The sequence below is a fragment of the Chlorocebus sabaeus genome, chromosome 20, assembly GCF_047675955.1.
Source record: "Chlorocebus sabaeus isolate Y175 chromosome 20, mChlSab1.0.hap1, whole genome shotgun sequence".
Taxonomy (NCBI): Eukaryota; Metazoa; Chordata; class Mammalia; order Primates; family Cercopithecidae; genus Chlorocebus; species Chlorocebus sabaeus.
The window spans coordinates 110,232,175-110,252,436 of NC_132923.1; the positions used below are offsets into that span (position 1 = coordinate 110,232,175).

Consider the following 20,262-nt stretch of genomic DNA (forward strand, 5'->3'; position numbering starts at 1 on the left):
TTCAGGCCTCAAGTGATCTGTCTGCCTCGCCCTCCAAATTGCTGAGATTACAGGCATGAGCCACTGTGCCTGGCCTTGAAATTGTTCAAATATCAAATGTAGGCCAGGAAAAGATGGCAAGAAATGTTCACCGAGAGATTAAAAAAAAAGTCATGGACAAAAAGGTTTAGGATCCTTGTGGTCAGAACCTGGTGCCTAATATGTGCAACTATTATGTACCCATAAAAACATTAAAAATGAAAAGAGCCTGGACATTAAGCATTGAAACATTAAAAATGAAAAGAGCCTGGACGTGGTGGCTCACGCCTGTAATCTCAGCAGTTTGGGAGGCTGAGATGGGTGGATTGCTTGAGCTGAGGAGTTCAAGACCCACCTGGGCAACATAGTGAAAGTCTGTCTCTACAAAAATTAGCTGAGCATGGTGGTGCACACCTGTAGTCCCAGCTACTTGAGGGGCTGAGGTGGGATGATAGCTTGAACCTGGGAGGTCAAGGCTGCAGTGAGCCGAGATCGTGGCACTGCACTTCAGCCTGGGTGACCAAGTGAGACCCTGTCTCAAGAAAAAAAAAAAAAGAGAAAAGAAAAGGGCTGGGCGTGGTGGCTCACGCCTGTAATCCCAGCACTTTGGGAGGCCGAGACGCGCGGATCACGAGGTCAGGAGATCGAGACCATCCTGGCTAACATGGTGAAACCCCATCTCTACTAAAAAAATACAAAAAACTAGCCGGGCGAGGTGGCGGTCGCCTGTAGTCCCAGCTACTCGGGAGGCTGAGGCAGGAGAATGGCATAAACCCAGGAGGCGTAGCTTGCAGTGAGCCGAGATTGCGCCACTGCACTCCAGCCTGGGCGACAGAGCGAGACTCTGTCTCAAAAAAAAAAAAAAAAAAAAAAAAAAAGAGAGAGAAAAAAGAAAATAAAAGAAGCTGGTGCCTAAGCCAGCTCACATTTAGCCCTAGTAAGCATCTGATTTAGAGATATTCCAATGCACAGCATCTGGTTTAAAATCCTTCAACACCGACACACTACCTTAGGGCAGCTTACTTCTCCCCATATGGGGCAACCACGAGTGGTCCAGAGCTAACAGACAAAAGTCAGAGGCTGAGAGAAAAGAAAGAAGTTCCTTTCCCAGGACTTGCCCATTAAGAGAGAGTCACCAGACCTGTCTGGTGAGAGAAATCAGGTCACCTCTAGAGCTGAGTGGAGTTATTTGCCCTGCCTAGAGTCCCTGGTTTGGAGCCTTGAAATCTGACACACCTCTAGGAAAGGAAGGGAGATAACAGGGGACCCAGAAGGCATCAGAGTGGTCCTGCCGGCTTCCTCTGTAGAAGCAGGAGTTCTGACAAAGCCCATCAGTTTTGAGTACCATAGGTATAGCCAAGCTTGGACCCTGGGCTCAGCTGTATCTTGCCAGGTGGAAGAGTGACCACCTGATGTGAGGGCAGCATTATCAGGGGCTCAGCAGGCATGCAGGTCAGCTTTGGCAATAAGGCTGCTCCTCAGGACTGGGCCTGCCTCATGATGCTGCTTTGGGCATAAAAATGCTGGCCAAATCCTAGACTTACTGAAGCTGGAAGGATTCCTTAATAGCTGACATTTGAGGCTGGGTGAGGTGGCACAAGCCTGTAACCCTAGCACTTTGGGGCCAAGGCAGGAGGATCGCTTGAGCCCAGGAGTTTGAGACCAGCCTGGCCAACATGGTGAAACCTTGTCTCTACTAAAAATAAAACAAAAAATTAGCTGGGTGCAGTGGCAGGCACCTGTAGTCCCACCTACCAGGAGGCTGAGGTGGGAGGATCGCTTGAGACCAAAAGCTCGAGGTTGCCGTGAGCTGAGATCACGCCACTGTCATGCCTGGGGTGACAGAGCCAGACCCTGTCTCAAAAATAAAAAATAATAAAAAATAGGCCAGGCGTGGTGGCTGATGCCTGTAATCCCAGCATTTTGGGAGGCCGAGGTGGGTGGATCACAAGGTCAGGAGTTCGAGACCAGCCTCATCAACATGGTGAAACCCCGTCTCTACTAAAAATACAAAAAATTAGCTGGGCATGCTGGTGCATGCCTGTAATCCCAGCTGCTAAGGAGGCTGAGGCAGGAGAATCGCTTGAACCCTGAAGGCGGAGGTTGCAGTGAGCCAAGATTGTACCACTGCACTCTAGCCTGGGCAACAGAGTGAGACTCTGTCTAAAAAAAGAAATAATAAGGCCAGGCGCGGTGGCTCACGCCTGTAATCCCAGTACTTTGGGAGGCTGAGGTGGGTGGATCACGAGGTCAGGAGATCGAGACCAACCTAGCTAACACGGTGAAACCCCGTTTCTACTAAATATACAAAAAATTAGCTGGGCGTGGTGGCAGACACCTGTAGTCCCAGCTACTCAGGAGGCTGAGGCAGAATGGCGTGAACCCGGGAGGCGGAGCTTGCAGTGAGCCGAGATCGCGCCACTGCACTCCAGCCTGGGTGACAGAGCGAGACAACGTCTCAAAAAATAAAATAAAATAATAAAAAATTAGCTGGGTGTCATGGCAGTCCCCTGTAGTCCCAGCTACTAGGAGGAGGCTGGAGGATCACTTAAGACCAGAAGCTCAAGCTGAGATCACGCCACTGTCGCACCCGGGTGAGGGAACCCGACCCTGTCTCAAAAAGAAAAAAAAAAAAATGACCTGGAGTGGTGCTCACTCCTGTAATCCCAGCACTTTGGGAGGCCGAGACAGGCGGATCACCTGAGGTCAGGAGTTCGAGACCATCTGACTAACACGGTGAAACCTCGTCTCTACTAAAAATACAAAAAATTAGCCGGGCGTGGTGGCAGGCGCCTGTCGTCCCAGCTACTCGGGAGGCTGAGACAGGAGAATGGCGTGAGCCCAGGAGGCGGAGCTTGCAGTGAGCCGAGATCGTGCCACTGCACTCCAGCCTGGGCAACAGAGCAAGACTCTGTCTAAAAAAAAAACAAAACTAAATTTGTTGAGCCTGTTCCTGTGGGTTACTTTACAGCAACTATAAAAGGAAGGTACTGTTTTTCAGTTCCCCTGTTTATAAATGAGGACACAAAGATAAGCAAGATTAAGAGCCTTGGTCAAGGCAGGCTGGGAGTCAAACCCAGGCCGTCTGAGTCCAAAACCGCAAATTTCTCTTTTTTTGGGGGGGGGTGGGGGAGGGGACAGAGTCTCACTCTGTTGCCCAGGCTGGACTGCAGGCACGATATCGGCTCACTGCAAGCTTTGCCTCCTGGGCTCACGCCATTCTTCTGTCTCAGCCTCCCGAGTAGCTGGGACTACAGGCGCCCGCCACCACGCCCGGCTAATTTTTTGTATTTTTAGTAGAGACGGGGTTTCACTGTGTTAGCCAGGATGGTCTCGATCTCCTGACCTCGTGATCCGCCCGCCTCAGCCTCCCAAAGTGCTGGGATTACAGGCGTGAGCCACCGCGCCAGGCCAAAACCGCAAATGTTCACTCTTGTGTTAGCCTTTAGTCCAAGTCCCTTATGATACAGAGGGAAACTGAGGCCCAGGGATGTATAACGGCTTTTCCAAGGTTGCACAGCCAGCCAGCCAGGGACACAATCCAAGCCTCTCGGCGACAGGTCCAGGGCTGCCTGGACTCCGGAGTGTGGTGGGGGCATCTTGGCGGCCTTTTTCCAGCCGACCCCGCCGCCAGCCCGGCCCAGGCCCAGCCGGGTGAGCTGATGACTCAACGGGCGGGCACTGCATTTTGCTATCCTGCCTCGTCCCGCTGCTCTAGAGGGTTCCCAGCTCTCGGGCCAGACGGGTGACAACTTGTCTGAGTGAAACCGGGAAAGCGCCGCCCCTCGGCGCTCAGCAGGCGGCTGGGGCGCCGCTCAGTCAGCCAGCGAGTCGTGGCGTCCGCCAGTCCTGGCGGGCGGCGGGAAACTCGCCGCGCGCGGTCCGCCGCTCAGTTTCCCATTGGCTCGTCGGGCCCCCCGGGGTGGTACCCTGGGGCAGCTCCCTCCTGTGATTGGGTGGTAGAGCCTCGGGCCCCGCCTCCAGTCCTGGCTCTGAAGGCGGGACCGAGCAATGCGGCCGCAGGTTCCGGCGTGTTGCTGGCTGCAGAGAGCGGAGGCGGCGGGCTTGGCAGGCACCGCTCCCAGCGGCCGTTCCCACCCAGCTCGTCCTTCCTCCCCACCAGCCCGTTTCCTTTTGTCTCCATCTCCGAACTCTTTGGGACGTGACCCTCTCCTAAGATCTGGGCTTTTATGGCGGCACTGTACCCCTGCCTCAAATCGTACTTCCCTCCGCTGAGATCTGAGCCCTTGATGAGACTGTGACCCGCCTGTAAATCGGGTGCTCAGTGCCGCTCACTACTGCAGCGCTGTCCTTAGATCTCATGCCGGAGACTTCACTATTTCCTGTCCCGCTCCACCTGAGCTCGTCAGCCTCCCGCGCTGCGGCTCCCACTCACCTCCCCTCGGCCCTGCAGAGGAGGCTCGGCGCCTCCTGTGCGTTCACCTGACCCTCCCGGTCCCATCCAGTTTGACTGGGGCCGCCCTGATGGAGACAGCCGGACCCCGGCCTCACCTGGACTCAAAGTCTTGCGTGCAGGTCACTGAGCCACCCAGGGAGGTCAGGGCCCTAACTAAGAGGTCGAAAGTCAGGATCTCTAAATCAGATTCCAGTTCCACTCCCAACCCATCGCCAAGAACTGGAGAGAGACAGGAGGAGTGTCACAGGGGAACTTTATTGAGAGGAAACATGGTCTCACACCCAGCAGACATGCTTTCCTTCAATGTCGGTCTTGCACTGGCGCGCGCGCGCGCGCGCGCACACACACACCCCCATCTCCAGCCCCTGCCACTGTCCAGTTCTCAGCCACAAGGCGGGACACTCCTCAATTCCTACAACCAGAGGCAGCAGGGGCAGGAGTGAGGCAAGAGGGAGGGGAGAAGTAGCCTCGTCCTGGGGTCGGGAGGAAGCGGTGCGGAGAGCAGGGCTGGGGGCATGACCAGTGGTTAGGTGCGCTCAACAGCTGCAAGAAAAGTGGGATCCCCAGCCCCAGGTGGCCTCAGCTCTGCCAGTCCCTCTCCACGGAGCCGTTTGAAGCAAGAACAGCGCCTGGGGGAGAAGGGTGGGGCCTCCCACCCCATATTAGTCCTCTCGGCAGGGTGGGGGACTGAAGGGGGCAGGGCAGGGCGGGGCGGTGGTGGGCAACACTCAGCTCTGGGGCTCCTGGGGAGCCTCGCCCCCCTCTTCCCCGGCGTTGTCGGCCGTCCACAGCGTCAGGTTGTCTCGCAGCAGCTGCATGATGAGGGTGCTGTCTTTGTAGGAGTCCTCGCTGAGGGTGTGCAGATCAGCCATGGCCTCGTCGAAAGTGGTCTTGGCCAGCGAGATGGCCTCCTCGGGGCTGTTGGCGATCTCGTAGTGGAAGACGGAAAAGTTCAGGGCCAGGCCCAGGCGGATGGGATTGGTGGGCGGCATCTCCTTCTTGCTGATGTCCATGGCCTCCTGGTAGGCTGACCGGGCTGAGTCAATGATGCGCTTCTTGTCGTCACCAGTGGCCACCTCGGCCAAATAGCGGTAGTAGTCGCCCTTCATCTTCAGGTAGAAGACCCTGCTCTCCGCGTCCCCAGCCTCCTTGATGAGATGGCTGTCCAGCAGGCCCAGCACGGTGTCGCACACGCCCCGGAGCTCAGTCTCCACCTTCTCCCGGTACTCACGCACCTCGGGGCCCTTCTCCTCCGAGCCCTCCTCGTTGCTTTTCTGCTCAATACTGGACAGGACCCTCCAGGCAGCCCTCTGGCCGCCCACCACATTCTTGTAGGCTACTGAGAGCAGGTTTCGCTCTTCGCAGGAGAGCTCCTCACCTTTCTCCACGGCGCCCTTCATGAAGGCTGCCATGTCCTCATAACGTTCGGCCTGCTCTGCCAGCTTGGCCTTCTGGATCAGACTGGCTCTCTCCATGGCTCTGGGGACACACAGGCGGGCGGCGGGCTAACTGCTGCCTGGGACCAATGCCGGACTCTGTGCCTCTCCTGCTCTTGGCCTGCCTTTTGGCTGGGTGGCCAGGCCCAGAGAAGGGTGGGGAGGAGCAGGGGGCGGGACCAGGGCCCAAGACCTGCCTCCCTCTCCTCTCCTCCCCACACCCTTTCCGGCTCTGCAGTAAAGGTAAAAAGGCTGGGATGTGGGGGTGAGTCATCAGAACAGTCAGCAGAAGAAATCTGGGCGTGGGCCCCACCTGCACAGGCACCTTTCCAGGCTCTAGGCTGCCCCCTCTTGTTCGGGGCTGGCATCACATGGCTGCTCACATCAGGAAACTGCCTGGCTTCTCAAATCAGATCCTCCTTCACAGTGCCCTTACAGAGGCTAAGGGCGGCTTTAGCCCCTGGCTGCTTCTGCCTCGACAGAGCCCATAAAGGTTCAGGAGGATGGGGTTCCTAATCCTGCCAGGTAACTTCTCCCCTTGATTCAGGTGAGGATAACTCATGTTTAGGTAGGGCCATAGAGTTTCCCAAGCACTTTCATATTCACAATCGAATTTAATCCCCACTGTGTCTCTGTGACACACACAGGACCATAGAGATGGGAACACTAAGTCTCAGAGAGGGGTGAGATTTGCTCAAAGTCACATAGCCACCACTTCCCTGAAACTCCTTTCTGCACCCTGCTTCCTTTAGCTTTTCTCCCGTTGAAGTCTCTGACCTATGAGCTCCAGGCTGTGTTTGGAAGTGAGATCCAGGCTCTTTCTCAATCTACCTGAAGATGGTTCCATCCCTCAGGCCTCACTCCCCCTCAGGGTCCCCTCTGAGCTCCCCAAATGCGCAGGTGGCAGCTTTCAGAGTGCCACTTAATGAAGTGTTTAACAAGCAGCCTCTGACGCTCCAGCCCAGCCTTTGTAATTAGTCACCCAGTAGGTTTGTTGGACACATTTCCCATCACTACACAATTTTCCCTTTCAAGTTGGTGGCCTGTTGCCACTTGTTTGAGGATTTACCCTCTGGCCCTCCACACCAGGTCACTTGCCCTCTCCAAGCCACATGCCATCAGGTACTAGTGGGGCTCACAGAGGGTGGGGTCCAGCTCCCCGGCTGTCCCACTTTCCTGCCTGACTCAGACTGGTCTCTGTCTGAGGCTGGGAAGCAGTCCAGTTTGATCCCCCAGGGGGGACGCTAGCAACCTGGGGAGAGAGAGGACTGAGAAAGGGAGGTGGCAGTGACACATACCATTCTGTTTTATGGGGCAGCAATCCCAGCTACGTGATGCCTCCCCCAGCCTGTCTCTCAGAAGTTTCCCTGTTCCTTCCTTTTTTTTTTTTTTTTTTTTTTTTAAATAGAGACAGGATCTCACTACATTGCCCAGGCAGGTCTCAAACTCCTGGGCTCAAGCAATTCTCCTGCCTCAGCCTCCCAAACTGCTGGGATTATGGGCATGAGCCACTTCCTTCCTTTTGACCATTGCCCCACCTCTGACCCCTGGCAGAGTCCTCAGATGGAGACCTCTGTTGCCAACCTTCTTTCCCTGCTTGCTGGGGCCCTGGCCTCAAGTTTCATCAGGAGTTTCACCAAAGGGTGTTGGCATTGAGCCTACAGGGATGGATTCCTGCTTATCTGCCCCACCCCTAGCCAAAGCTTAGATGGGCCTCAGGGGTACGGCTCCTTTCACTGGGATTCTGCCCGCCTAATAGTTGAGCTAGGATAATTTCACAGGCCTGTGTATCCCCCAGGTACCCTGAGTGTCTGAACACTCATCTTCCCTCCTAGAGGGAGGCTTAGGCCAGAACTCTGGGGACCAAAGATGAGATTCTTCTCTTTTGCCACAAGGAGGAGTAGGGACATGTCTGGACTAATGCTACAGGGTTTCCAAGGAAGTAAAGGGGATTTCAGGTTTGACAGCCCAAAGATTTTGCTCAATTCAGAGAACTGACGTAGAAAACGATAGGAACCACACGAAAATACCAGCTTATAGAGGGTATCTTGAGGAAGTGAGACGAGTGATTTTGCTTCCCTTTGATTTTCTTTTCTATTTTCTTTTTTTGGGATAGGGTCTCACTCTGTTGTCCAGGCTGAAGTACAGTGGTATGATCACAGCTCACTGCACTCTCAACTTCCTTGGCCTCAGGTGATCCTCCTGCCTCAGCCTCCTAAGAAGCTGGGACTACAGGTGCTCACCACAATGCCCAGCTAATTTTTGTATTTTTTGTAGAGACAGGGTCTCACCATGTTGCCCAGGCTGGTCTCAAACTCCTGGGTTCAAGCAATCCTCTTGCCTTGGCTTCCCAAAGTGCTGGGATTACAGGTGTGAGTCACTACACCTGGTCTTTTTGATTTTCTTATTCTCTCCAATTTATAAATAGTGAATATGGGTCGGGTGCGGTGCCTCACGCCTGTAATCCCAGCACTTTGGGAGGCCGAGGCTGGTGGATCACAAGGTCAGGAGATCAAGACCATCCTGGCTAACATGGTGAAATCCCATCTCTACTAAAAATACAAAAAATTAGCCAGGCGTGGTGGCGCACACCTGTAGTCCCAGCTACTTGGGAGGCTGAGGCAGGAGAATTGCTTGAACCTGGGAGGCGGAGGTTGCAGTGAGCCGAGATTGTGCCACTGCACTCCAGCCTGCGTGACAGAGCGAGACTCTGTCTCAAAACAAAACGACGACAAAAAAGTGAATATGTATTGTTTGTCTATGAGATACAGAATAGCCTAGTACCCTTGGAATCAGACTGCCTAAATGTAAATCTTATAGCTGTTTGTGGCCTTGGCCAAATGATTTAAGCTCTGTGAGCCTCAGTTCCTGTAGGTATAAAATGGGACTTGTGAGGATTACACGAGTTAATGGAAAGCACAGTAAAATGGATGGAAACTATTATTATTGTTTTCTTTTTTTTGAGATGGAGTTTTGGTCGTCACCCAGGCTGGAGTGTAGCGGCACAATCTCGGTTCACTGCAACCTCCATCTCCTGGGTTCAAGCGATTCTCCTGCCTCAGCCTCCCGAGTAACTGGGATTACAGGGGTGCACCACCATGCCTGGCTAATGTGTGTGTGTGTGTGTGTGTGTGTGTATTTCTTTTTTTTTTTTAAGTAGAGATGTGGTTTCACCATGTTGGCCAGGCTGGTTTCGAACTCCTGACCTCAAGTGATCCACCCGCCTCAGCCTTCCAAAGCGCTGAAATTACAGGCATAAGCCACCATGCCTGGCCAGATGGCAACTATTATTGTCATGTGAAAAAATCCCATCAACTTTATTATGATCCACATATACTCACAAAGCACTAACATAGAGCTAGGTTCTGTGAAATGAGGAAGGACCCTAAGCCAGGACTTAGCCAAAAGCCAGACCTTCCCAGTTGGGTGTCTACAGGGGAGAGAAGGAGGCAGTTTGCCCATAGCCTTCTCTCTCCAGATGGTGGAATGGCCAGATGGCCAGATGTGCTCAGCACTGCCTCCTTCCTCTCCATCTGGGACAGGAGTGTCCAATCTTTTGGCTTCCCTGGGTCACATTGGAAGAAGAATCGTCTTGGGCCACACATAAAATCCACCAACACTACCGACAGCTGATGAGCTACAAAAAAAAAAAAAAGTGCAAAAAAATCTCATAATGTTTTAACAAAGTTTACTAATTTGTGTTGGGCTGCATTCAAAGCTGTCCTGGGCCACATGCAGCCTGCGGGCTGTGGGTTGGTCAAGCTTGATCAGGACATTCCTGTGACCTCAGCAGGTCCTGGAACCTCAGGGGCCTTCCTTTGTACTAGTCATCCAGTCGGGGCTTCCCCAAGTCCTGGGGGAAAGCTGGAGATCCCAGGACACTGGGAACCTGGAAGGCAGGGCCTGGCAGGCCCAGGAACTTTGGAGCTTGAGTCCAGGGAGGGACCATTTGCTTTCTGCCACCGAAGCCAGGGGACCTGGTGGTGGTTCACGCCCTCCGCATAGCCATGAGCAAGGGCAGGGAAGCCCCTTCATTCCTACTCCTCCCCTGCTGGAGCTCAGGGGTGCATCTGGGAGCCAGACTGCCTGACACCTCCTGCCCGCTCTGGCCTGTTGATCCTGACTCAGTTCCTGTCTCAGGTACCTCCCTTTGCCTCCGGGCCTCCATTTCCCAAGTTCAGGAGCTCAGACGGGCAGGAGGCAGCAGGCCCTGGCAGGGCATGGAGCTCCACAGTCAGCTCTCTGAGTCAGCAGGACAGGAGCTGGGGTTGCAGCCCAAAGGGGCTATCCTCATCCTGCTTGCTACCTCCCCACCCTCCTCCTGTACAGCATCCATTCTACCAGCAGGCTTAAGGGCTCTGGCCCCATAGTCAACCAATCCTTCTTAGCTGGTAATAATAGGCTTTGCAGGGTTGTGATGAAGGCAGCAACCATTTGCTGTCTACCTCCACTGAGGACAGAGGACAGGGCTCTGATAGCAGTGGGAGGGATGCCAGGTAGATTCTAGAAAGAACTTCCTGAGAAATGTTTCCGTCTTGGAATGATCAAATTAAACAGGTGGCCAGAGGAAGCTCTAGCACCTTTTCCCACTGGCTAGTTGTGAACAAAAGTGCAGTTACCTAGCCAAGGGCTCACTTTACTAGTTGCCTTTGGGAAGGGATATTCAATTATATTTATTATCTTTACTGCTCCTTGTGGAGCAGGGCGACCTCATAGGCAGTGTGCCCAGAGTAGCCTACATTACTTTTAAGTAATTCGTGGTTCTGATTCTTTTTCTCTTGAAGGCACTGCTGTTTAGAGTATCCCACATCTAAACCAGTCCAGTCTAGAGACAGTGCGGAATTTATGAAGAGAGAATGGAATGAGGTCAGAGTGTGGGACTGCATCCCAGCTCTGTTGTAAGGCCTTGGGCAGGTCCCTTCCTGCCTCTGGGCTTCAATTTCCCCATCAGTAAAACAAGGAGGCTGGCCCAGATCAACTCTAAGCCCTCTACTGGCTATGACATTCTCTACTTTTAGGGCTTCTCCAAGATCTCATCCTCCCACTGCTGTATTCATTCCTTAGGTGGTGCAGATGGCTCAGAGCTCGGGGCAGAGATCAGGTTCCGATCTGGGATTTGCTGCTTTGCCAGCTGGGTGACCTTGGGCAGCTCCTGTTTCTTCCCTGAGTCTCAGTTCCCTCATCTGTAAAAAGGGTGACATCATCCTCCTCAAACTGGAATCTACCATCTCAAACGTTTTCTTAGCTGAGCACTCACTGGGGATCGGAATGGAAAGGCAGTAGGGAAGAAGAATTTGGGGGCCTCCAAGCCCCTGAGGCAGGGGAAGGTGGAGGGGACAAAGAGGGGACAGGACGGCCTCTTTTCATGCGCCCATGGGGGCTTAGCCACAGCCCTCTCTGCCTGCCTCCGGCGGACAAGAGTCCCTCCTGGGACTCGGCAAGCCGTTGCTGAATGGTAGCGGTAATTATTTTTTGGCCCATAGTACAGTGTATGCACATGTGTGTATCTTGACGCGGGGCAGCAGCTGGGGAGAGTGAAGGCTCCATGAGATCGTTACCCTGGGCTGGGCTCAGTTCATGGGTACAGCAGTCCCAAACTTAACAACCCTCTGTCTCAGCCTGCGCTGGGACCTTTCCGAAACCAGAGGTCAGCTAAGGCTGGGTGATGTCTGGAATTGAGACCAAGAGTTCTGGAGGGGCAGAGTGAAAAGGATGTCAACCACTTTTCCTGTGTCCCTGCTGGCTTTGTTGTGCTTTTAAATCTCCAGAGCAGCACTGGCCAGTTGGAAGAAAGCTGGGAGCGAGGGGGAGCCATATGTTCTGCACGCCCACTACAGGTCCCATCCCTGGGCCCCAAAGTAAAGGCGGCACCAGACAGCCAATGGTATGGCAAGAAAAGGGGAATCTTTATTTTGGTTAAAAAAACGTACAGGATAGCAGACAAGCAACCCCCAGCCCTGGGCTCAGCTGATTTTCCTTGGACCAGCTGTTTCCTTTAGTCCCCTGAAGCATATGGGGCTGTGCACAGCTGGCTCGGTCCCTCGGTGCCTAGAGCAAAGGAGGCACGCACCCTCCCTACATCTTACCTACTCCGGTGGAGGGTTGGGGGTGGGAGGTGGACAGGCCGTGGGAACAGTGTCGAGCCAGTTGTGCTTAGAACAGTCACCGAACTTGTTCAGCAGCGTCATCCACCATCAACACCCCAGACAGTTCCTGAGGAAACCTGCTGGGCTTGACTATGGCTATGCCTGATCTGAGGGGGTGGAGGGACAGGCTGTAAGGCCAGATTCCTAGAGTCTTGACACCTCACAAATCCGGGGAAGGGGAAGTCAGTGGAGGAGAGAGGGAGCATTTCAGCATAGAGTCACATTATTGTGCTGATGGCTGCGTTATGGCTTTCTACACTCTGGCCGGCATGGAGCGGGAGTGGGGCAGAGGCCAGCCCCTGCCCCCTATGGGGGCCCTAGAGAGCACACAGGCTGGGCAGGCTTGGGGGCAGACCCTGTAGGCACAGATGGTGGCAGATGGGCCACAGGTTAGGCAGGTGGAGGTGCCGGGTGCCTGGCTCCCCCCAGGCCACTCCTGGAGAGGCAGAGAGCAGCGGTCCTCAGGAGGTCTTTAAGCCCCCGCACACACTGGAGATCCCCGGCAGGACAGCAAAGAAGGAGAAGAGAGAGGGTTAGCGGGGTTGGGAGGAGGGAGGCGGCCTGCAGGGGCCCCGGTGGTGGGGACAGGTGCTGCCACAGCACCTGCCTCTCCCCCCGAGAAAAGGGCCAAGCAAGGCTCAGGCAGCAGGCAACAAAGCAGGAGAGAAAACGGGCAGGTGAGAGAAAGCTCAGCGGGGACAGAAAGCCAGGACACAAAAGCGTTAGTGACTGGTGGCCCCTGCATACCAGGACCCCACCAGCACAGACCCAAGCACTTCAGGGCAGGTTCGCCATCCTCTCCCCAGCCTCACCCTCACCCTCCTCTTCCAGCTGGAGAGCTGCTCTGCGCAAAGCTACTTCCTCAGTTCACAGTGGGGCTGGGCTCTTAGCCTTGCCCTATATCCCGATCCTTCTGCTTAGCGGGGAATCCCTGGAGACCCTACCACCACCAGCACACACACCGCACCACACACCAGACAGATGGATGGGCTCCATGGGGTTGGCGAGGCATGCGATGAAGATGAGATGGTGTGTGAAGGGAGCGGGCAGTGCTGGCCGACAGGGGAGAAACGGTCTTACCAGCTAACCCTCTGCAAAGAGACCTGTTAGCTCCCCTCAGGCTGTGCAGGAGATGGCAAAATCCTGACAGGTGTCCTCCTGAGGGAGATACCAGAGAGGTGGGCCAGTGTTATGAGTTGTCTGGCTGGGCCCTGCTGCCCAGGTTGGAGGTGGTAGCCAGGGAAGCTCCAGCTCTCAAACTGGAATCTACCGTCTCAAACGTTTTCTTAGCTGAGCACTCACTGGGGATCGGAGTGGAAAGGCAGTAGGGAAGAAGAATTTGGGGGTCTCCAAGCCCCTGAGGCAGGGGAAGGTGGAGGGGACAAAGAGGGGACAGGATGGCCTCTTTTCACGTGCCCATGGGGGCTCAGCCACAGCCCTCTCTGCTCTGCCTCCGGCGGACAGAGCTCCAGCCAGGTGAGGGAAAATGTAGCCAGATCACTAGGCTGCCTGCCTTCGCACAGTCTCCCCAGGAAATAACCAACTTTGTCCGAAAGAACAGAGGGCTGCCAGCTGGGGCCTCAGCAAAGGAAAAGCAAACAAAAACCAAACCAAAGCAAATCAACTCTTATAAACTAAAGTTTTATTACAGGCAGGAACAAAGAATACTGGCTTAAATAAAAGGTAGATGGGAGCCCCCTCCTCTAGTCAGCTTCTTCCTCAACTCCCAGGGCCACTGCAGTGATGGCCCAGGGCCCTGAGGTTGGGGTGAATGAAGCTGTTTCTCCCAGAGGGGACCCTCTGTGGCTGCCATTCCCAGCTGTCTGTGACCACTGGCCTCTGGAGTGAGACGGGCAAGATCTGGGGACTTCCTATGTCACTTTCCAAGGGCTTCGGCCCATTTGAAGAGCCAAGGAGGGGGATGGTGGGACAATATCTATTTTGATAAGAAACTATAGCTCCCAGCAGAGGAGAAACATCCTCTGAGTTTCCGGCCCAGACTTAGGCCAACCTTCACTTGCCTCTTGGCCCACCCTGCACCTTCCTTCCTTTTCTCTGGATGGAGGTCCCTGCTTGGCAGAAACACCTTGTCTTCCGGCTCCCGGCACTGGGTCCCATATTCAGAGCTCAGAGGAGGGGGTGTGGCTTGTAGGATGGCAGCCACTCCCCAGAGCCATCACCCCACCCACCACGCCCAGGCTCAGCCTGTCTGGGCAGGTCCCAGCTGGAAGCCTCACCTGGGGGCTGGAGGGTAGGGCTGGGGGTAGAGTGGCAGAGTCCCCAGACACTGGCTGTCTGAAGTCCACAGAAGAAGGAAAGATAGGAGGCTGGGCTGAGCCCCAGTGGGAGCCCAGGGTTTTCTCGTGACCAATGCACGTGCCCCCTGTCCCCTTGGCTCAGAGTGCTTCTGACACTCAAAGGGGATGGGGCAGGGGGCAGGGGGCAGCCCAGGGGATATGGGAGCCAGCCACATTCATACAGGGCACACACGAACACACACACACGCACACACACTCTCACTCATTCCAGTCAGAAGGTCTCTTGGAATAAACTTATTAAAACCAACCAGCCTTCTGATAACTCTTCACCTGGCACTACACAGACAGTAATGTGGCTGACCTTTTCTCTTTCCATTTAAAAAAGACTATGTAGAAAAGAGGTCTATAAAATTGTGCAAAATACCCAGCATTAATAAACCCATTTCAAGTATTGCCAGCATGAGCATAACCCACCCATGCCCAGACCTGGCTTGGGAGAGAGGTAGGGGGCAGGCTGGGATCCCCTAAAGAGCTCGCCACGGGCAGGGGAGGGACCAGGCTCGCACTTCCACTGTGCTGCTCAGGACCTGCACAGGAGCTGAGGCTGTGGGTGCCTGGCTGGGTAATTCACCTTGGTCTGATAGAGGCTGCCCCCACCCACCACAACCCTGCCTTCTCTACTGGAACCCCAGCTCTATCCTATTGGCCAACTCCATTAAAAAAAGGGGGGGAAAACCCCACCAAAAATCCCAAAGAAGAAAGAGCAATTATCACCAAGAGAATGAAGGAGCCCACAGACCAAAGCAGCCCATAGAGGCTTCCTCTCCACAGCCCTCTGTCCAGAGCTGGCGACTCCTCAGTCCTGCTTCACCTTGAGGACCTTGGCTCAACAAGGCCCAAGCAGTTCCCCCACCTGGGAGGCCTCATGCTCAGTTCACAGCCTCACTCACAGAGGGCTCGCCTGGCACAGGCAAGGACTTGGTGTCATCCCCTGGGTGGCCTCCAGAGGCTCTGATCTCTCCTGGCACTGATCAGCTAGGGGGACCTAGGGCCCAAGGCTGTGGGAACCTGGGTTTGGGGAGCAGAGGGCACAGCCACGGAACAGTTCAGGGAAAGCCACGCAGGGGGGGAAATAAATATGAAAAGACTTGAGTCTTTGGCAGTTCTGCTTCCCTTGGATGGAACAGGGAGGGTCCCAGCAGGTGAGTGCGGAGGGGCAGACAGGCCAGCAGGTGGCAAGTACTGAGCCATGGTCAGGGGTGGCCTCCTACCATGCTGGCGTCAGGCTTGGCTCTGCAGGCTGGGTCATCGCTTCTGATGGGTGAGGGCAACACGGTGTCGGACTGCACAAATCCCCTCCGGTCAATCAGGCTTCCAAAACACAAGGGGGACACATGAGGGCTCTGTCCGACCCTGAGCCTCCAGGCCAGCGGCTGGACGGCAGAGTCTATCTCAGCCAAGGAAAGGCCCAGGCCAAGAAAGGCTGAGGAAAGGACAGCTGCTCCCCATCTGGGGGCCCAAGACCCTTACCTCTGGCAGGCCTCTCTCTGCCCTCTGGCCACCTGGCTTTTGGCCGCAGAATTTATTTACTATTAATTCCAACTGGCCCACCTGTCTGGCTGCCAAGAAGCCAGGCTGCAGGTGACGGGAGAAAGCAAGGATGAACAGGTATTTGGTGACTATGAGATTCCTGTGTTCCTTTCCCCTCTAGGCAGGCTAGGTGACAGGGATACTGGGTGGGGCAGGGGACATGACTATGTGGGAATGACTCGTCCTGGCAGTGCCTACAGCAATTTAATCCCATTCTGGAGCTCTCTGGTGCCCCCTGGTGTCGGGATGAACAGGGAGCGTCCCAGCAGGGCTGAGTCCCCAGGGTTCCTACTTCCAGGAGAGGATGGAGTCGCCGCCACCCAGTCCGTGCAGTGGGCAACTGGAAGGGCAGTGTCATTCAAGCGTGGCTGAAACAGTCCTGGTGGTTATCCCCGGGGAGCAGGATTACATGTCATATCCAATGCTCTTCTGTTTTACGTTTTGTACTTAATTTTTTTTTCTACAATGAGCACGTGATTCAATAACACTTCTCCATGGAATTCCTTCACGTGACGAATGCCCTCCAGAGGGTGGTGGATGGAGGCATCTAGGGTATAGGGGGAGGTTGGCTGATATCCAGGAACACTTTAATCACTGGCCAGGCCTGGCCCTGTTACCCCTCTTCTGTACCCCACTCGCTTACCTGGGAGGTAGGGGGCCACACAGCACAGCGCAGCAGTTGGTGATAATACTTTTATGGCTGTAGGGGTTGACAGAGGCCTCACCGCCCCTCTTGCTGGACCACGAGCCTTTGATCTGCAAGCAGGAAGGAGGCCTGGGTCAAGTGCCTCCTTTTGCTTCACTTTTCTAGGAGGGAGGTCTAGAGGTTGGGGACAGCTGGTCAATTCCAAAACCAATTCTGGTTAGAGAAGGGGACATGTCTTTCATGTGGGCCATTCAATGAGGGTGTGGGGGACCCCTGGCAGAGATCAGGAGGCCCCAAAGAGGAGATGACAGAGCAGAGCCCAAGAGAAGCACCAGAGGAAACCTTTCGGATGACTCCTCCCTTCTCCGGCCAGCCGCTTCTGAAGCAGGGTACTGCAGGGGCACAGGGCGAGGGCTGACTTGCCTGTGAGCCCCAGCCCTGCTACTCACTGGCTATGCTACCTGGACAGATCACCACTTTGCTGAGCCTGAGTCATCATGTGGAAAATAGGGAAAATAATACTAATTCTCAGATGGCATTGCCAGGGCATTAGATTAATCTTTGCCAGATTCTCTAGCTCTGTGAAGCCAAGCTATGGAAGGCACTGGGGAGTTTAGCAATAAAGAATACTTTGACCTAGAGGTATTACCTAGAGCTAGAGCTCTAAATACCTAGAGCTTTCTACACTTATTTGGCCACACACTCCTTTCTCTTTAACCTCTGGTAATGTGCTGCAGAACTGGCACCCAAGAAACTACAGAGGGAGATGCTGGCTGACGGCATTTCTGTTCTCACCGATCACCAAGCACACAACGCCCTGTCATGTGTGTTAAGTTTTGTTTCCCTGACTGAGAGGATGAGGTCTGGGAATGTATTTTCTGTTGGAGGATGGGTTGATGGTGGGCCCTGAAACAGATGCTCTCACTTGCTTTTTAGTGTTTGGAGGATGGCGAGGGGAAGTCAGGTCTGGCCCAGGGCTGGGCACATCAAACATGCTTGTTGATGGCAGTCTGCAGGGTGCCAGGTAGGGAGGGTCAATGGAACCCACTGGCCTGTCCCCTATCTCCCCCAGGTGTGCATATTGAGAGGGGCAGCCAGGACAGGCCGGTGACACCCTGAGAACAGTCATGGCTTTGCTGCTGACAGGGGCAGTGTGCAAGAGGGAGAGCACCTGACTGGGCACCAACCTTGGCTCTGTCCCCTCCCAGCTGTGTGACCTCCCAGACAGGGGACATATCTCTCAGTCATCGAATGGGGAAAAAGCATCCCTGTCCTTTCTGCCTCAGGCTTGGCAAAAGGACCCAAAGAGATGATGGGAACGGAAAGAATTCCGTAAGCGGTCATGTGCCAGCCAAACATCATGTGCGTTGTGGTATGGGCACTGCCTCCCACGGGGCTGTGGAGAAAAGCAACCTGGGGCCTTGAGAGCCCGCACTGAGAGAATGAAGCATGTGGAGGTCTCAGAAGCCTGCATCGGACCCACCAGGGCCAAGCTGAGAGGACTGGGAGGCATCTGGCTGCTTAACAGGCATTTTCCCAGCAGTCCCTGAGTCAGGACTGCGCTTGGCTGCCCCAGGCTCCCTCAGCCCTGCCTCCTCCTGAGGGCGCTGCCCTAGAATGAGGGGTGGCTCCAGATTTACTCACATCTTCATTAGTAGTCAGGTTGGAGGCGACGAGGTACGTGTGAAACCCTGAGAGGCCCAGAATGGACCAGATGGAGAAGAAGCAGATGACCAACTCCAGCACGGTGAGGCAGTTAAGGACCTAAACGGGTGGAGGGTGGGGAGCCTCCCAGCCTGGTCTGTCTCACCTATCCTTCCATGAAGCTGTTTCCCCAGAGAGCTGAGAAGTTTTGGAACCTTCCTGTGGCCCAGTCCCTAGTTCTTAGCAGGATCACCTCCTGGGCTCCACGGAAGGTCAGGACCCCACTCAAGAGCCAGACAAGGCCGGGCGCGGTGGCTCAAGCCTGTAATCCCAGCACTTTGGGAGGCCGAGACGGGCGGATCACAAGGTCAGGAGATTGAGACCATCCTGGCTAACCTGGTGAAACCTCGTCTCTACTAAAAAATACAAAAAACTAGCTGGGCGAGGTGGCGGGCGCCTGTAGTCCCAGCTACTCAGGAGGCTGAGGCAGGAGAATAGCATAAACCCGGGAGGCGGAGGTTGCAGTGAGCTGAGATCTGGCCACTGCACTCCAGTCTGGGCGACAGAGCGAGACTCCGTCTCAAAAAAAAAAAAAAAAAAAAGAGCCAGACAAGGTGAGAGTGACAGACGGCAGACAAAACTAAGGGTTCCAATCATAAAGAGCCTCAGGCATGGCACGGTCCAGGGAGCTTGGCATCTTAAGGGACATACTCTCTTCCAGGCCCCTGAAGACAGGGACCCCCGGCCCCACAATGCCCCATGTAGAATCAGCTCTTGCCTGGGTGTGAACAGAGGAGCTGGTACACTGGATTCTAGAGGACACATGTGAGCTGTATGCTGTTCCCCTCTGATTAGACGATGAGGCATGGGACCCACCCAGTGAAGGGACCTCAGTTCCCACTGGAGTGTCCTCTAGCTGACAAAGGATATCTTGCTGGTGTCTCCTTCAGAGTGGAGAGGAAGTTGCTTCCCTGAGCACCTGGGGAGAAAGAAACAGGAGAGGACAAGCTCAGAGGGACAGTGACTGCTGAAGCTTGCTGACCCTTGAGCTTGCTGGCTGGCCCCTTCCACTCCCCTGCTGCCCTCACCCCCAACTCACGCAACGTCAGGTGGGTGACCACGCAGGCGAAGATGAAGGCCGTCAGGAATGAGAGGGAGAGAATAAACGCGTAGAAGAAGCGATAGTTCCGTCTCCCCACACAGTTGCCCACCCAGGGGCAGTGATGGTCAAATCGTTCTGGACAAGGGCAAGGGGCGATGGATTAGTGTGGGCTGGCCTGCAGCCAGCACAGGCATTTGGCAGCCTCAACCATGGCTGGTGTTTTCCTACTCCGTTCACTCTCGCAGCACCAGCTGGCTCCCAGGCCTTGGACACACCTGCCTCTGGTCCTTTGTGTACCAGTTCCCACTGCCTGATACACTCTCTCCTGTCTCTTTACCTGGTTAACTGGAACTTCTCCTCCATGTCTCAGCTGCAAAACCACCTTCTTAAGAAAGTCTCTTCCAATCCCAGACTAGGTTGGGGGGCCCCTGTTATCTGCCCCATCACTTCTCTTTTGTGGCCCTCTGCACATGTGTGCTTTTATGCTTATTTATAATTACTGGATTGGCCAATCAGCCCTACTTGACTGTAAGCTCCATGGGCGAGGGGGGCTGTGCTGGTCTCACACCATGCTGACTCCGCAGGATCCGGAGCAGCGCCGGCACAAAAACTCACAAAAGTACTTGTCACGTGGTCTACCATCCCAACCACATGCTAACAGTCAATAACCCCTGTCCCCTGCTCTAGGACTAGCGGCCCAGGGAGGGGCTGGGCTGCAATGTGGTTCACAGCCAGCCAGCATCACAGGCCAGGTCAAAGGGCTGAGCTCACCTGCACACTGTCCCCGGGGGTGGAGGCACACCCAGACTCTGGTAAAGGAAGTCCCTGTGGGAATGTGGGTCACAAGCCCATTGCAGGCCTCATGCCAAGGCCAGCGCCCTTTGCAGGGGGTGGGCGGGGCAGCTCCTCGGGGATGAATGGTGCCCACTGAGTCACCCCCTTTGCTGCATGCCGTCATGGGGTGCTCCCTGCTGTTCTCTTGCTCAGGGAGTACTGAGCTGGCAT

General features: G+C 54.8%; 2 protein-coding genes across 6 annotated transcripts in view; both read right to left on the reverse strand.

The window, feature by feature from the left end:
• Window positions 1-4,671: 4,671 nt before the first annotated feature.
• On the reverse strand, window positions 4,672-7,227 carry SFN (stratifin). The gene has a single exon (XM_007979866.3). It carries the CDS (start codon window positions 5,908-5,910, stop codon window positions 5,164-5,166), a length of 747 nt encoding a protein of 248 aa, XP_007978057.2. The 5' UTR covers window positions 5,911-7,227; the 3' UTR covers window positions 4,672-5,163.
• A 2,014-nt stretch (window positions 7,228-9,241) lies between these two features.
• ZDHHC18 (zDHHC palmitoyltransferase 18) overlaps window positions 9,242-20,262 on the reverse strand; it is a 34,147-nt gene continuing 23,126 nt past the window's right edge. The window contains exons 4-10 of one of the 5 annotated variants that reach the window (XM_037983632.2): window positions 19,255-19,392; window positions 19,086-19,134; window positions 18,156-18,258; window positions 16,509-16,621; window positions 15,547-15,646; window positions 13,098-13,175; window positions 12,397-12,506 (exon numbers count right to left, since the gene is read on the reverse strand). In XM_037983632.2, the coding sequence (XP_037839560.1) occupies window positions 13,134-13,175; window positions 15,547-15,646; window positions 16,509-16,621; window positions 18,156-18,258; window positions 19,086-19,134; window positions 19,255-19,392 (545 nt within the window). In that variant the 3' untranslated portion in view covers window positions 12,397-12,506; window positions 13,098-13,133. The other 4 variants (XM_007979879.3, XM_007979875.3, XM_073007648.1 and 1 more) reach the window with 4 other exon arrangements.

What these genes read in the sequence shown, in the direction of transcription:
- SFN (XM_007979866.3), bottom strand. Translation starts at nt 5,910, where the DNA reads ATGGAGAGAGCCAGTCTGATCCAGAAGGCCAAGCTGGCAGAGCAGGCC.